The sequence below is a fragment of the Equus asinus genome, chromosome 19, assembly GCF_041296235.1.
Source record: "Equus asinus isolate D_3611 breed Donkey chromosome 19, EquAss-T2T_v2, whole genome shotgun sequence".
NCBI lineage: Eukaryota > Metazoa > Chordata > Mammalia > Perissodactyla > Equidae > Equus > Equus asinus.
This window is the reverse complement of record NC_091808.1, coordinates 1,525,735-1,542,931: the sequence shown is the minus strand read 5'-3', so window position 1 is coordinate 1,542,931 and position 17,197 is coordinate 1,525,735. Positions and strand designations below refer to the sequence as shown.

Sequence of the window (17,197 nt, the reverse complement as noted above, 5' to 3'; positions counted from 1 at the left end):
TTGGGGCCGGGGCTTCCATGGCCGACAGCTGACCACCCCCCTTCCCTTGTTCTTGACCGAAACCCTGAAGAACTCTTCCCACCAACGGCCCTCAAGGTGGAGCGAGTGGAGGAGAGCGGGGTCTCCATCTCCTGGCGCCCACCCGAAGGCCAGGCCGCCAGGCAGATGCTGGATGGCTACGCAGTCACCTATGCCTCCCCCGACGGCTCCTACCGCCGCACGGACTTTGTGGACCAGAGCCGCTCCTCACACCAGCTCCGGGCCCTGGCAGCTGGCAGGGCCTACAACATCTCTGTCTTCTCAGTCAAGCGCAACGCCAACAACAAGAACGACATCAGCAGGCCAGCGGTGCTGCTCACCCGCACGCGTGAGTGCCACCCGTACTGCTGCCTGTCCCCATGCAGAGAGCCACACTGGCCAGGCACCCCAAGGAGAGGGGGTACCAATTAACCCATTCACCACAGGCGCTGGTTCAGCACATGGAGCAGCTGGCTCTGGGGCCAGGCAGAGCCAAGAGGGAGATGGCCAGCTCTGGGCAGGAGCTGACCTCATAGGGAGAGACAGGCTGATAGATAGGAGGGGGTGGCAGGGCTAGGAGTACGGTGGGAGGGCTCCCTGAGAAGGTGCCTGGGACCCACATGGCAGGGGGATGCTGAGGGGAACCAGCCAGGAGCCTGGGGGACAGGCCAGGTATCTAGAGGCCGCCCCCGATGCCACTGAGCAGGGAAGTAGCAATTCAGAGTGGGTGGGGAGAGAGCCTCCCTGTTGCAGTTCACAAGAAGGGGCAAGCCATGTGGACAGCGCGGAGGGGTCTCGGGTGCTGGCACCAAGGGGAGGGGGCTGGGGGGCGTCCAGGGAGGCTTCAGGGCCTTAGCTGGCCAGTCTGCTCCTGGGATCGATGAGGGATGGGGAAGAATCCTGGAACACACCCATGGGGGGACAAAGGGCGGGGCTGGCCCCTGATGACAGGGACGAGTCCTTGGTGGGCACTGGCAAGGGCACCATGGGGGCAGAGATTGGGGAATGGGGTGCTGGAGGCTCAAAGAAGGAGCGTGGACTGGGAAGTGGTGCGACCACTGGGCAGCACTGAGGGCACAGGCGCACGGGGCCAGGGCAGGTCAGAGCGGGCAGGCAGTGCCCACATGGGAGTATGGTGAAGCAAGGTGGCCATGACCCACCAACCAGGGCTCAGGCTGGGTGAGGAGGGCGGTGAGGACGCTCAGAGGTGAGGCACAGAGAGGACTTTAGCAGGTCCCACAGGAGGAGGAAGGAAGGCGTCCTGGCGTCACCTACCAGCCCATGCCAGACGCTGACCAAGTAAGGGATGGGATAAAGAACTCAGGATAGGGTGTCGTGGAGAAGGACAGCTTAGAGGCGCCGAGGATGCATCTAGGACAGGGGGGTGGCCCCAAGTGTGTAGCAGTGGGAGCCATCAGGGGGTCTTGAGAGAGGAAGGGCTCATCCTGAGCTTGGTTGTAGGCAGAAGTGCTTTTGAGGCTGCACAAGCACGAGATGGGGTCTGCCCAAAAACGGCTTCTGGAAGGAAGATAGAGCCCACCCCCTACACCCCGCCCCATCAGGGTGGGGTCTTTACCAGGAGACCAGGGTAAGAGGGAGAGACCAGGCCCACCGGACCTGGGCGCTGCACCACTAGGGAGCTGAGGACTCCCCTCTCGGCTCCCTTAATCTGGGGTTCGGCCCCTACCCGGCCCCTTCCCGGAGGTCGCAGAGGACTCGCCCGGCTTCTATCCCCGATAGGCCCCAGCCGTTCACCATCAGTGCAATCAAAACAGTCAGCCAGAGAACAGGGAAGGGGTTGCCAGGGTCAGCGCTGTCAGGAAGCGCCCCACCCCACCCCCTGGTGTATATAAACGGGCTGGACCCAGCTGGCCCCAAGCAGCACCCCTAGCGGGCCCCTTTGCAGCACCCATGGAAAGCAGGAGCCTGGGATGTGTCCACCTGGCCTGAGTCCCCGCTGTGGCTGAGGGACACACTCAGCAAAGCCAAGCTGAGTGGCACCTTGCTCAGGCACCTCTCCGTGACCCCCAGCGCCCTTCCTGAGCCCCTGCCCTCCCCTGGGGATGAGGAGGTGCCAGCACTGGCTGAATGGCTCATTGCCCCCCAGGACCCCGCCCTGTTGAGGGCCTTGAGGTCACCAATGTGACAGCCAGCGCCATCTCAGTGCGGTGGGCTCTGCACAGGATCCGTCATGCCACCGTCAGCAGTGTCCGCTTGTCCATCCGCCACCCTGAGGCCCAGGAGGACCAGTCCACTGATGTGGACAGGAGTGTGGACAGGTTCACGTTTGGGTAAGAGCTCGGAGCTGGCCCTTCCTCCTCTCTCCCTGTGTGCCCCACCCTTCTCTCCCTGACTTGCCCAGCCCACCTTGAGAAGCAGGGGCCTGTGCGCCTCCTGTGTTCACCAGAAATCTGCTGATCCTGCCTCGCAGAGCCGCCCTCATCCCACAGCCTTGTCACAGGGCTGCCGGACAAGTGTTTAAACTGTCCCAAAAGAGCAGGGACGCTCTTTCAATCCAGGCATGGCTCCTCCTGCACAAATAATGAGACTGGAGCCCCCGGGAGACCAGCCCAAAGGTCTTCCAGCCTGAGTCATGCAGACCCCTCTGAGAGGGAAAAAACAGGCACCCCCAGGGTTGCCTGAAATTTTTATTTTGTCCCTCTGCACCCTCTGAACTACCCACACTTCTGTACATTTCTAGTTTGTACTTATCAAGGCCATTTTTTCCAAGCGTGTTTCTTCCTTCTCCCCAACCAGATGGCCAGCTGTGCTGAGACAAGACACTGCTTTCTTTGTCTCTGCACAAACGGTTACGCCCAGTAAGGGCCTCTTATCCATGAGGGTGCTGGGAACTCTCCCAGGAATTCCAGCCGAGGGCCACCTCGCAGTCAGGGCTCTCTGAAGAGGGCAGGCAGTCTGCTTGTTCACCTGTTTCCTCCAACTGCCCTTTTCTGGCCTCTTCTGTCTGAACAGCAGCCCTCCCCACCTCTCACTGTACTAGACAGACAGAGCAGGGAGCACCTTCCCACCTGAGCACACAGGTCTGGCCCTAGTGGAGGCTGCGTAGGCCACCAGCAGCGGGACAACCCAGACCCCTGGTCCCACCTGCTTGGGAGGAGCTGGAGTCTGGCAGCAGAGCCAGACACAGAGGCCCTCAGAGACTGTCCTGTTCCTCTTTCCCTGCTATCCTCCCCATAGGGCCCTGCTGCCAGGAAGGAGATACACCATCTGGGTGACCGCCCTCAGTGGACTCGGGGCACAGGAGCACCCCACTGAGAGCCTGGCCTCAGCCCCGCTGCATGTGTGGACCCGTAAGTAGAGCGGCGTGGGCTCAGCTCACAAGGGGTCTTCTGGAATCTCCTACCTCCTGCCAGGCCCCTCAGTCCTCTCCAAAGTGGCTACAGCACCAGAAACCCAGCCCTTGGCCAAGTGTATCCTGAACAACAGTGTGCCAGGAGGCCTATTCTCCTCTGGAGCTGGGGAGGGCTGCTGCAGGGGGCTGGCGGGCCCTCTAGCCAGGGACGCCCTTCCAGGGCAGCCCTCTGCATGGGCATTCACACCCAAAGGTTCCTGGGCTCCTCCTACTCAATGTGGGTCACCAAGCAAAGGGCCAGAGAAGCATGTGGCAAGGATGCCCATGCTGTCCACTCTGCTGAGCTCCATGGTGTCATGTGAGGAGGAGACCTGGCCCTCCCCAGTGCATGGGAGGGAGTGAGCAACGTGCTGTCACACACAGTGGGAACCAGTGAATGGGGTTGGGGGCAGGTGGATTGGGAGAAGGGAAGGTTTGAGCAGGGCCTTGCTCAGTGGGGCAGGGGTCAGCACAGGGTACAGTCCTCACTCTGACCCCGGGCACTGGACCCTGGCCTATCCCCTGCCTGTCTAGCCTATTCCCCTCATCTACATCCCAGGGAAGGCGTGTGTGGCCAGGCTCAGGGGGATGGAAAGTGCCACACAGGAGGGTGCACTGATGGGCTGAGCAGGCGGGGTGCCTCCCCAGGTGCTGGCAGGTAGCGTTCTGGGGGTGCCTCTCACGGCAGGAGGACCTGAGCAGCACACTATCCTTTAGGATGATAAGGTTGTCTGTAATAACTGACTTCAAATGAAGCTTCAGCAATCCATGTCAGATCTTTAAACTGTATCCCTGGGCAGAAGACCCTGTTCGCTCCCTTCACCTCCCTCCCCTGCTCCATGCCTCCTCCAGGGCCTCTGCCGCCAGCAAACCTGACTGCCACCCGAGTCACAGCCACCTCTGCCCATGTGGTCTGGGATGCCCCCACTCCAGGCACCTCGCTGGAGGCGTACGTCATCAACGTGACCACCAGCCAGAGCACCAAGAGCCGATACGTCCCCAACGGAAGGCTGGCATCCTACACGGTGCGGGACCTGATGCCTGGGCGGCGGTACCAGCTCTCGGTGACAGCCGTGCAGAGTGCGGAGGGCGACCAGCTACACAGTGAGCCTGCCCACCTCTACATCATCACCTGTAAGTCCCGCATGACCCTGCTGACATTTGCAAGTTCATGGAAGGTGCTGTGGGAAGATAGCTTGTCCAGGTGGGTGCTGCAGGGAGGCGGGCAGAACAGAGGCCCAGAGAGCAGACAGGCAGGCACCTCTGCAGGAGGGCAGGGTTTCCCTCCTCCTCCTCAGTCCACCAGCCTACCATCTGGGACACGAAGCCCACTTGCTCTGAGAGATATGGACCAGCTCAGCTCCAGACACACCTCCCAGGTGGACAACGCAGGTTGGGCCCCCTCTGTGAGCTGGTTGCGGAAGAGAGGCTCACAGGTGAAGGAGGGTACCCAGCCAGGAAGCTGAAGGGCACAGTTAGGTGACAAGGACACAGAGAGAAGCCACACTCTCACTCTTAGGGCCAATGCAGGGTGGGGGCCTCAGCCAAGGTGAGTCCAGACACGGTCCGAATGCCTGGCCTCGCCCTGCAGGTGGAGAACCTGGGCCAGGGCAGGGGCTAGGACCAGCCCCGTCTCAAGACTCCCAGGCAATGTCTGCATCACAGCAGGAACCCTGTGGCTCCTCCTCAGACCCGGCTGGCGGGGAGTGGGGCTCCAGGGCACCTCAGAAAGCCACAAATTCAACCTGCCATTCAACTGCAGGGATGCACACGTCCCTTCAGTTCTCACCTCCAAGCATGGGGGTGGGACGGGGGCAAAGGGAAGCCTCAGACCAACCTCCTGTGGCCACCTGCTCCTCCCACCTGCCCACAGCTCCGAGGGACGGTGCCGACAGACGCTGGCACCGGGAGGGACTCCACCCACGGGTGCTCAGAAACAGACCGCCCCCCGCACGCCTGCCGGAGCTGCGCCTGCTCAATGACCGCGGTGCCCCTGAAACGCCAACCCAGTCCCCCAGGTACACGCCCCAGCCATCAGCCCCATGCAGTGTGCCAGATGCAGGGGTCACCTCGAGAGACCCCAGGCATGGTACTCTGTCATGGTGACCCGTGGTGACTCTCTCAGCAGGTTCTCAGAGCTCGTGGATGGCAGAGGACGAGTGAGTGCCAGGTTCAGTGGCTTGCCCAGCAAATCAGTCACTGTGAGATCGCGTGAGTCCTAAAGCTAACCCTAGTGGCCTTACTGCCACCTCACCCAGCCTTTGTTCCCAGAAGGATGAGGGACAAGGCCCCTAAAACCTGGGCTCAAAGACCACCCCCAGTGCCCAACACCATCTCCAGCCAGGGACCACGACCACATGCAACACCCTGGGCCCGGGCCAGCACAAGAACTCACACCATCCCCGGACTCATGACAGCTGTGTGGGCTGAAGACACAGGCTGCTGGCAGGGCACATGAGAGATGATGAAAGATAACCCTTTTAGAAGTAGGTCTGAGACATGGGAGCTTTGGCGGGTCAGGACTCCGAGTGTTGTGTAGTAAGCAGGACAGGAGAGTATGACTCGACCTAATTCACAGCTACTCAAAGTGTGGTCCTTGGACCAGCAGTGCCAGCCTTGCCTGGGGGCTTCCAGAAGTGCAGGATCCCACCCAGAGCTCTGCAATCAGAATCTGTCTTTTAACAAGGAGCCGGGCGATTGGCACACATCATGGTCTAAGGAGAACACATCCCTGTCACATTAAGAGGTCGTGTCCCATGCTAAGGGCAGATCCTTTGGGTTCAGATCCTGCTCGGCCCAGGAGCAGGATCCTACCGGGCCTCTCCTCCCAGCCCCAGCACCAGAGGCCATGAGGGATGGGTCGAGACGCCCTGGCCCCTTCCCACCTGGTTAAGCAGGTGGGGGTGGGCTAGGAATCTGCCTACAGCAGGCCTCCCCTGAGATTCTGACACAGCAGGCCAGGAGCCACCTGCTTGCCAGCTGCCCCTGCCCAAGAGGACCTCAGAACTCTGAGCAGGGCTCCCCAGGCCTCATCCTCACCTATAAGCAGGTCCCATCCTCACGGAATTCTCCAGCACAGAGCCTAATCACTAGTTTAATGATAATTTTCAACCAGCAAAAACCTCTCCAGGCAAGGGAAGAAAAGACCATGTACCGAGGAGAGTGATGGGGAGCGGGCAGGGGCATCGCAGCCCTTGGTGACCAGCAGGAGAGCAGCAGAAGGGGTCACTGCACACGGTGACCCAGAGGAGGGAGGGCACAGAGGTATCTGGAGAGCCGAACAGGCTGGGCTGCCTCCGACCACCTCCGACCACCTCCTGAAGCCACAGGAGAAGATGCCCGAGGGCACGGTGGGGACCCTGCCAAGGAGCTGACTTCAGTTAGGGGATGGCCAAGTGTGTGGTCTGCTGAGGGCCAGTACGAGGGGAAGGAAGAGGCATTGTAGCCCCCAAGAAGCAGGGGATGGAGAGAAAAGAGCAGAATTTGAAGGATGCTTAGAAGAATGAGGCCAGTGGGTCAGGCAGAGATTTGGCCCTGCCTCAGACCCCTGATGACCTTCACCAAGGAGCTTTGGTGGAGGCCGCAGTGGAAGCCAGCTCCCTGCTGAGGGTCAGCAGGAAAGTGAAGGCTGGGCCCTGCCTGGAGAAAAACTGGTCCTACCGGAGGCAGTGTGGGGGCCCACAGGGCTCCATGCCCTAGGCAGCAGGTCAGTGGGCACCCCGATCCTGCCACGCTGGGCCTCCACCATGGAGGGATGTCCCTACAACCCAAGGGAGAGAAGCAGCTCAAGAAGGCAGCCCAAGGACAGCCCTGGGTGCAAGGCAGCAGGCTGCGTGGTCAGCGCACGGTGGTGTCCTGATTTCTCCTAGAACCCACAGCTCTGGTGCAGCCTGAGAACGCGGAGGAGGCCCCTGAGCAGGTCAGCCTGGCCCCCCAGCTCCCCGAACGCGGCAGCGACAAGGACATGGAAAGTAAGTCAGCAGGAGTGGACTTCCAGGGCTGACCACCCTTGGAGGCTTTAGAGGCTGTAGTCGAGGAGGGGGCCGCCCACAGTGAGGAAGCAGGAGGCACAGAGCCCACCCAGAGGGCAGCCGAGTATGCCACGCTGGAAAGGGTCGGGTGAAGCAAACCATGCAGGCAGTGGCACCTCACCCTCTTATAGACAGGGAACTGGCCCAGGGGCAGCACCCACCCAAACTACTACCCATGTCTGCCCTGGAGAGACAGCCCTCCTACCCTTCCTGCCCCTCCCGTGAAAAGCCCACTCCTGCCTCTCCACAGAGGAGCATGCTGAGCACGACAGCAGGAATCAGTGGAGGGCTGGCTGCTGAGTGTGCTCCAGCTGGAGCATCGCCTGGCAGGCTGCTACCCAGGCTTGGCAGGGGCCAGCAGGGCCTGAGCTGGCCCTGGCATGGTGCTCTGTCTGGAGAGACTCACAGCTGGTGTGTCCCCACAGCGCATCCTCTCAGGGCATTCCCCTTGTGGACCGCACCAACAGGCCCAGGCTCTTTACACAAACTCAGACCCTGGCTCCATGTTCCTCCTGTTCTAGCCCCCCAGGCCACGTCCCTTAGGGTCAGTTCTTCTAGGACCCAGTGGCCTTTCTCCCGAGTCACACCATAGGCTCAGACCAAGCTCACCCATCAACTAGACCCTAAAGATGGCAGAGACCTCGGTGAACGGTGAGCCAAGCACCCAGGGTGCTGCCTCTGAGGGCGCGTCTCACCTGCAGGCCGGCCCCCAGGTTACCAAAGACACCTGTACACAGGAAGAGCACCTGTGCCAGGGGGTGCGTTTGCAAACAGTGGCTCCACTAATCCCACGGTTCAGCATTCTCCCCTCACCGTAGGAGGCCCAAAGTTGCCATCAGCCTCAGTGAGCACCAAGAGGGTGGGTTTGTGAGTCAGATGCAGTCAGTGAACAATCCCATTAAGGCATGGTGCAGTCTTGTAAGTGAAATAAACAAACCTTTCATCAGATGGTTAGTGATGTGTCAGCCCTTTTCAATATTAGACGTTTCATTTCATAACACTCAGAAGTTAGAGGGATGTGAATGACCTCTCCTGGGCCCTTCTGAAGGAGAGATTTCAGATGACACCAGGCTGGCCCCAGATGGCACTGTAGTCTGCAGTGTTTGCTAATGTGAGGTCCACAGGCCCTAGGGGAGTGTGAGATGAGTTTAGGTGGTAAGACGAAAAAAAATATGTAATGGCCTTTGGTTCCTGTCACACTCTCATCATCAGTCCATGATGGCCCCCTTTTATTTAGTTAGTTTAGCTAGCTAGCTTTTGCGAAAATACTGGCCTTTAGATCTGGAACCCTACCCCTGAACTGGAACATGAACAGTAACTTATACCTTGCTGTTGTGCTGCCCATTAAGCACAACCCTGAATCCGTGTTTAGAGCCCTTGCTCTGTTAGAAGGGAGGTGGTGGGGAGCACTCTCACCACATATCCATGGGCCTGAACAGCTGTGCTTTTTCCTTATAATGGGTCTGGCTGCATGCAGTCTCCCAGATTTGTGTTTTTGCCCAGTGTTCTGCGCTGTCAGTCAGTGCTAATAGACTTACAGATCAATAGAATAGAACTGAGAGTCCAGAATACACCCATAGGTCTGTAATCCACTAATTTCAACAAGGGGGCCAAGACCATTCAGCAGGGAAAGACGAGTCCCCCCCAAACAGTGCTGGGACAAGTGGATATCCACATGTGAAAGAAGGAAGCTGAACCCTTACCTCACACCACACAGAAAATTAACTCTAAATGGATCAAAGACCTAAATGCAAGAGCTAAACTATAAAACTCTTAGAGAAAATTCAGAGGTAAATCTTCATGACCTTGGATTCGGCAAAGTACTTTTAGACAGGACACCACAAGCATAAGCAACCAAAGAAAAAAAAATAAATTGGACTTCATCAAAACTGAAAACCTTTTGTGCTTCAGAGGACACCATCAAGGAGTGAAAAGACAACCCATAAAATGGGAGAAATATTTGCAAATCATATATCTGAAAATGCATTTGTGTCTAAAATATATAGAGAACTCTTACAACTGAATAAAAAGAAGGTAAATAACTCATTAAAAAATAGGCTAAGGATCTGAATAGACATTTGACCAAGGAAGATACACAAATGGCCAACAAGCTCATGAGAAGACGTTTGATATCATTTGTCATCAGGGAAGTGCTAATCAAAACCATCATGAGATGCCACTTCACACCCACTAGGATGGCTAGAATAAAAAGTCAGATAACAACAAGTACTGGTGAGGATGTGGAGAAACTGGAACCCTCAAACACTGCTGGTGGGAATGTAGAGCGGTCCAGCCGCTTCGGGGAAAAAAACAGGTGATTCCTCAAAGAATTAAACAGAGTTACCATATGACCCAGCAATTCCACTCCCAGGCATATCCCCAAGAGAAATGAAAACATATGTCCACACAGGGACCTGTACCTGAATGTCTGCAGCAGCACTAGTCACAATTGTCAAGGGTAGAAACAACCCATGTGTCCATCAACTGATGAACGGACAAACAAAATGTGGTGTATCCACACAAAGGAAAATTATTCACCCAAACAATGAATAAAGCACTGCTGCATGCTACAGCATAGATGAATCTGAAAACATTATTCTGAGTGAAAGAAGCCAGTCATAAAAGGCCACATATAATGTGATCCCATTCATAAGAAAGTCCAGAATAGGGAAATCTATAGTAACAGAAAGCAGGCCAGCGGTTGCTTAGGACTGTGGGTGGCGGTGGAGGTATAGGGAGGGTGACAGCTAAGGGTACGGAGTTTCTTTTGAGATGATAAAAATATTCTAAAATTGACTATGGTGATGGATGCACATATCTGTGAATATGCTAAAAACCAATTAATTGTACGCTTCAAATGCGTGAATTGTACAGTATAAATTATTATCTCAATAAAGTTATTTTAAAAATATAACGTGAAGAACAGTGTTTTCACTATCTCTTTTGTGTAGGAAAGTGGGGAAGGGAAATGTGAGTATATATATTTTCTTATATTTAAAAAGAAAACCAATAAAAATGGCTAACTATACAAGGAGGGAAAGAACAAGAATGAGGAAGTAAAGGGAACAGAGATGGATGCTAGAATTCTCTGAATGTGCCTTTATAGTTTTGACTTTAGAACCAAGAAAATTTTTTTTAGGTGACATCAAAAAAAAAAAAATCCTGAAAATTGAAAACAAACTGAAATAAACTTATCATGTTGATGACATAACCACACAGGAAAACAGTATCATTTCTAGTGATTTTAAAAACAGCATTCTGACTATTCACTCCTAGTAGAATATATTCTAAGGACAAAAAGAATTGCAAGAAATTTAACGCTGTACTCAGTGATCTTGATGTTAGCGGTACTGTTATTTTAAAACTGTGACATGTACACTGTGGGATAAAGAAAATAATTGTTAATGCCACCAAGGTTTCCAGCACAGAGAGAGAAAATATAAAATCAAAGAAGCAAATCGCCTGTGCTTTTCTTTTTGACTCTGATCATTTGAACAAGAAATACTGATATGAACTCATAATTTGTTTATTTTCACATCGAATTTCCTAGTTCTGTCTCCTGCAAAGTCCTGAAGCACTGACACACCAATAACAGCGAGCCCCCTGATGCCCAGAGGGGCTCCAGATGCCATTCTCCACCAAAAGGAACCAGAGTCTGTGGAAAGTGGCTGATTCCGAGACTAAAGCAGGATATGGACAAAATAAGCCTAGGACATACTTTTAAAAAGCAAGCAAGCTTTCAAAAACAACTGGGATTGTGTTTAAAGGGCAAAGGAGCCAACCTGAAAGGCTCCTGCTGGCCAAAGATAGGATAAATTGAGCATCAAGAAAACTAATGACAGCAACAGACTGACACTCATCAAGTATATAAAAATCCCTAAGTTCAGGGCTGGCTCCGTGGCCGAGTGGTTAAGTTGGCGTGCTCCGCTGCAGGCGGCCCAGTGTTTCGTTGGTTCGAATCCCGGGCGCGGACATGGCACTGCTCATCAAACCACGCTGAGGCAGCGTCCCACATGCCACAACTAGAAGGACCCACAACGAAGAAAATACAACTATGTACCGGGGGGCTTTGGGGAGAAAAAGGAAAAAAAATAAAATCTTTAAAAAAAAAAATCCCTAAGTTCGTAATGATGCTCAAAAAGAACAAACAACGTATTGGTCAACTTTAGAGCTTGCTGGGGGACCAACTCACTCTGCAAGTGTACAAATAAAGGAAAAGAATGGAGCACTTATCCGGCCTTGCCTGCATGGGCTGTATGTCAGGGTGACCGAGTAGGGGGTGAGGGAAAGCAGCTCTTCAGAAAAGACTTTCCAGCTAGTGAGGGCAGAGGAGCCACAGATTGAGTTGGATGATCTGGAGCCTAGATCAGGGACCTCTATGGGTGCTCAAGCCATCAGGTGCAGAGCCTGAGATCTTTATTCTGGATTAACCAGGCTGCCAACACTGAACCAGTGATCAGTCCTCACATCAATGAAACTGGACTCGGAGACATCACACGCCTCCTGGAGTGCCCGAGGGTGCATGGCCTCCACCGGCAAAGCAGTCCCGCAAAGACCATTTGACCCTGAAGCCTATTAAGCCCCTCTCTCGAAATACCGGTTTCCAGGAAACATGGGGATGGGGGCTGGGGGATGAGTTAATGCCACAAGAAAGCAATAAGTCAAATCCAGAGAATTCTACAGGACAAATGGCCTATTTCTTCAATAAATACAGAGGGAAGATGAAAAGTTATAGATGAAAAGACACGTGAGCTGCATCAAACTGAGGCAGTGTGCATACTTATGAATCCTGACTAGATGAGACCAGCCATGAAGGACATTTTAAGATGATCAGGGAAATCTGAACATGGACTGTGATCTCTCATGATATTAAGGAACTACTGCTAATTTTGTAATGACTGCATTGTGCTTACATAAAATATCTTAAAGTCTTTATGTATTAGATACCTGCTGACATATTTACAGGTGAAATGGCTTCTGTGAACTGCTCTGAAATTCTTCAACAAGCGAAATAAAGGGAGATAGAAAGATGGAAATAGATTAAACAAGATTGGCAAAATGTTAATAATCGGTGAAGCTGAGTGACGATATATGGGGTTCTTCATACTCTACATTTTGTAGGTTTTAAATTTTTCGTAATAAAAAGTTTTCTAAAGCCCACAACTCACCTTTAGCACATCAGGAAAGACAAAAAGGAAGGCCCAGAGTACAGTGAGGGGAAAGGAGAGAGTGAAGTAGAAACAGGGAGGAGGGGAACCAGCCAACAGACAGAACCCAAGAGGGCCTGGAAGGGGGAAACGGGAGAGGCAGGCCCACCCGGTCAGCCCCCAGGAAGGGTGGCTGGCGCCAGTGGGGAGGAAGCCAAAGAGGGGGCATTGGCTGGGGTAGGGGGTGCTGGATTTGATGCAGAGGGGAGACTGGCCTTCTGATATTGAAAGCAGTGAGGTCTGCATAATTCTTCTGTGTTTCTCAATGCTTTTTAAGTTAAAAATTAAAACAACAGATATCTTAAAGCTAAAAAAAAAAAAAGAAGAAGAGGACAGAGTGGACCCTCAGGGAAAAAGCTAGGCCCACCCCTCCCTGGCAGCGGCCCTGAGCACCCATCCCTAGCTGCCAGCAGCGTGGTGAGGATGCTGTTGTGGGGGCATGACGCACGGATGCCAGCACAGAGTCCTGCACAGACAGCTGCCTGGACTCGGGGTGGGAGGCTGCCGGGGGCTGGGACCTGGGGACAAGCCCCGGAGGATGAGGAGGGAGATCCAAGAGAGGCTCTGGAGGGGAGGCCTCGGCGTTCCAAGAGAAAACCCTGTGCAGGGCACAGTCATCGGAAATGCTGCAGCGGGGGGGCGGGCACAGGCCAGGGCGGAGCTGGGAGTCTCCTGAAGGCGACCAGAGCCCCACCATGATCTAAGCTTCCAGTGGTGTGTGGAGTGTGATGGCTCAGCACTGAGGGTCCCAGCAGAATCACTGGCTGCTCCCTCCCCACCTTGAGATCATGGGCTCAGGGCCGGGCATACTGAGGCCCATCTTCCCACCTGTGCTCTCTCTGACCACCTGAACAGGGCCACCCCTAGGGCCCAGTGGTGTTGGGGACAGCAGGAGGTAGCAACACAATAATGCAGGCCTTGCCCTGGGGTCCCAGCAACTAACAGCTCATGGCCTGTTTACAGATGTCCCCACGAACTGCTCAGAAAACCCCTGTCGGAACGGAGGCACCTGCGTGCCTGGTGTGGACACCCACAGCTGTGACTGTGCCCCAGGCTTCAAAGGCAGACGCTGCGAGCTTGGTGAGTCAGGAGCCACTCCTGGTGCCTACAGGGGTCCCCGGGCCTGGCCTTGAGACATCTGTCACAGCAGGCTGTGACGCTGGGCCAGGGTGGGTTTGCCACAAGAACCTCAAACTGTGAGGTGCCAGGACAGGGGCCCAGCCTCAGTGCCCCAGACTTCCGAGTGCCCAGGTAGGGAGGCTGGCGGGCAGTGAGCCACTGGGCCTCACACTGTCCCCAAAGTGCCAGGGTGAAAGGTGCTGCCCGGCTAATTGGGGGTCTGGAGACAGTCAGAAAGGAGGGACACAGAGCGCCAGCCACCCCACAGTGAGAGGTGAGTGCAGGGGGCTATTTTTGGCTCAGGGCCCAGAGACTACTGGAAGGCCTAAGGGAAACCAACGGCAGGCTTCAAGGACCCTGAGTCAGAGCAGCACCCCCAGTCGCTGAGCACCCCTGGGGATGGGGCCCCCAGCCCAGGAAGCAGCTGGGGTGGACCCCCAGGCCCAGCCCGGCTGCCAGGGCCTCCCCGAAGGTGCAGAAAGAGAGCTCCCACCATGCACTGAGCTCCTTGTAAGCCACGGCCCTTTTCCTTTGTGCCGGCAGCCTGTAAAAAGGTGCCCCAGCCCTGCACGCGGCTGTTCTCGGAGACAAAGTCCTTTCCAGTCTGGGAAGGAGGCGTCTGTCACCACGTGTAAGTTTCTCTCCTCCGCCTTCACCGTGTTTGTAGAGTGTTCCTGACCTCTCGAGGTGCTTTCACAAAGTCCAGCTCACCCCACCCTCCAAGCCCCAGAGAAGGTCTGGCGGTCACAGTCACAGAAGGGGCTTGCTTTGACTGCTTCTTCCCTCCATATGGCAGAAAGTTTGAATAAATTTGCCTGTCTGTGCAGTTGGGAGTTAAGGCACAGGAGGCCAAGGAGCCCGACCCCCAGCTCCCAACCCCTCGGGCCTTCCTTTTTCCACCCTCGAGCAGCATGAGCCCCCCTCCCCTGGGTGGCAGGGCCACAAGTACACAGGAAGCAGGAAGTGCCATTTGCCTCTGCCTCGCATCCCCTGGAAAGATAAACAGCACAGGAGAACTTGAGTTTTGCTTCTGCCATTAAGTCATGATATGGCCCTGGGTGAGCCACTCATGTCTCAGTTTCACCGTCTGTAAAATGGGCTGCAGAGGGAGAGTTTGCCTAGCTTACCTCTTGGGACCTCTCTTGCTAACACTCTGTGACTCTGTGGGTCATACTTATAATCTATTTAGTCCACAAGTACGTACAAGCACCTACTGTGTGCCAGGCGTGGCTCTAGACACTCAGTACATGTCAGTGAACAGAACGGGCCCAAGTCCTCCGCTGGGGATCCCTCCATTCTAGATGAGGGAGATAGCACACAGGAGCACAAGTATGTTATGTGGTGTTTTAGAAGGTGGTCAGTGCGAAGGAGAAAAGGAGGAGGTAAACACGTGGGGCCGGGAGAGCCAGGGCTGGGGGATGGGAAGGGGCCCACTGAAGCTTTAAATGGGGTGTCAGCAGAAGCCTCATGAGAAAGGTGACATTGAACAGACATGGAGGAAGGGAGGGACATGAGGCAAGGACATCTCTCCCAGAGAGTCAGAATGTCAGCTGACAGGGCCCTAAATCAGGAGCGTGCTGCGTGTCTGAGCAGCAGCGGGAAGCCAGGGGAGCTGGAGCTGAGGGAGCAGGAGGAGCCTGGCAGGGCCTTGGAGACCCTTGGAAGGACTCTGGCATTTGTCCTCTGTGAAATGGGGAGCTACTAGAGGGTGCTGAGCAGGGGGTGACATGTCCAATGACGTGTTTAGAGCTCACTGTGGATGGAGGCAAGAAGGCAAGGTCTTGGAGGCTGCATTTGAGCTGGGACATGAAGCCAGTCCTAACACGACAGGAATACATGGGAGGCGCAGAGAACGCTGGGATTTGGGAATGTGTGTTTACAGGCATCTGAATTTGGGTTGTGTGGAATGCCAGCCTGAACCCAGCATCCACCATCTTCCAACTGTGCAACTTACACCAGAGCCTGCCCGGGAGAGCCCTGCACTTGCCCAAAGCTTGCATCCTTTCACGTTCCATGTCTCTGCCTCTCCAAGTGCCCTCCTTGTACTTAGCATATAGTTGGGTCTTGCTTTACATCCAGCCTGACATCCATGGTTTTATTGGAGTGTTTAGACCATTAACACGTTAACGTAACGAGTGATATGATTGGGCTGAACTCCGCCATATTGCTATTTGTTTTCTATTTGTCCCATCTGATCTTTGTTACTTTTATTCCTCTTTTCCTGCCTACTACCAGCTTAATTTTCAAGGGGATGCCTCTAGAGATCTCTGGAGCTCTTCTTCTGCACAGCTCCCTCCTCTCTAGTACTCTGCCCCACAAATTCCAGCTGCCTCTACCCGCCCTGTTCAGTGTGACCACTACTTGGACCCCCCGGCACCTGCAATGCAGTCCAAAAAGTGGCTCAGACTGAATTCCAGGGCGACCCGGGGGCTCACCTCATCTGTTTTCCTTCTCTCAAGGATCAGGTCTTGCACTGTCTGTTTTCTAACATCTGAAACAAGTGATCCTATGTCCTGTCTGGTTGTCTGGTGGTTCAGGCTGCGAGTTAACTCCAGGTCCCGTTCCTCCGAGGGCTGGCAATGGAAGCCTTCCCAAAGGCTTTAAACCCTAAGGCTCTGCTAGACGGAGCGCACGAGGCGGAGCTTCGCCTGGCAGGTTCCCTGGATCTCTCTCTGCAGCAGCTCTGACATTTGAGAGCTTTAACCAGAACCAAACGCCTTCCCGTTCGTTACCACCTACAAACCTGGGACAGAGCAGTATGAGTAGTTCCCAGTGCACACGAAGCTGAGGCTTAAGCCCAGAGACGTGCTCGAAGCAGACTAGTTAATAAATGGGGGCGGGGCTCCTGTCCCCACTGCCACATCTAACGGCCGCATCTCCAAGGCCCCTCAGACTTCTCCAGGAACTTCCCTAAAACAGAAAAGTGTCAAAATGTACACTGAAAATGGGTGTATCTTACTTTATGCAAATTATCCCTCGGTAAAGTTAGTTTTTAAAAAAATTACATGACTTTTATGCTGGACATTTTAATACATCCCCAGGAGGTAAGGATTAAGGAAAGAATGGCCTTTTCCTCAGACCCCTGCACAGTTCCCTGTGGGTTCCCGTGGCCGAGGTGAAGGCGGGCAACATTCTGCTCCAGTTTCGGGCTTCACAGAGCTTTCTCGTGACACAGGTACAAGAAGGTCTACAAAGTGCACCAGGACATCTGCTTCAAAGAGAGCTGTGAGAGCACAAGCATCAGGAAGACCCCAAACAGGTGCCACCTCGGGGAAGAGGCCCATGCTGTGTCCTGCGTGTAGCTCACTGGGTAACGGGGCAGGGGCGGCCCTGGGGACTGAGTGCTGTGAGATGCCACAGGCCCTTGGTTTGCCAAAATGTGCAGCCACTGTGCAATGACGTTCTTCAAGAAACTGTGTGCACATATGTGTGCACGTGGGCACACCCAGATGGGTAGAGCCCAGCATGGT

General features: G+C 54.7%; 1 protein-coding gene across 13 annotated transcripts in view; it reads left to right on the top strand.

Moving 5' to 3' along the window:
- SNED1 (sushi, nidogen and EGF like domains 1) overlaps nucleotides 1-17,197 on the top strand; it is an 80,228-nt gene that overhangs the window by 57,527 nt on the left and 5,504 nt on the right. For 5 of the 13 annotated variants that reach the window (XM_070489182.1, XM_070489178.1, XM_070489177.1 and 2 more), the window contains exons 21-30: nucleotides 71-367; nucleotides 2,126-2,309; nucleotides 3,217-3,329; nucleotides 4,223-4,504; nucleotides 5,244-5,388; nucleotides 5,496-5,581; nucleotides 7,240-7,341; nucleotides 13,572-13,688; nucleotides 14,271-14,358; nucleotides 16,903-16,986. In XM_070489182.1, the coding sequence (XP_070345283.1) occupies nucleotides 71-367; nucleotides 2,126-2,309; nucleotides 3,217-3,329; nucleotides 4,223-4,504; nucleotides 5,244-5,388; nucleotides 5,496-5,581; nucleotides 7,240-7,341; nucleotides 13,572-13,688; nucleotides 14,271-14,358; nucleotides 16,903-16,986 (1,498 nt within the window). The remainder of the gene's footprint in view (nucleotides 1-70; nucleotides 368-2,125; nucleotides 2,310-3,216; nucleotides 3,330-4,222; nucleotides 4,505-5,243; nucleotides 5,389-5,495; nucleotides 5,582-7,239; nucleotides 7,342-13,571; nucleotides 13,689-14,270; nucleotides 14,359-16,902; nucleotides 16,987-17,197) is intronic. The other 8 variants (XM_070489186.1, XM_070489185.1, XM_070489183.1 and 5 more) reach the window with 3 other exon arrangements.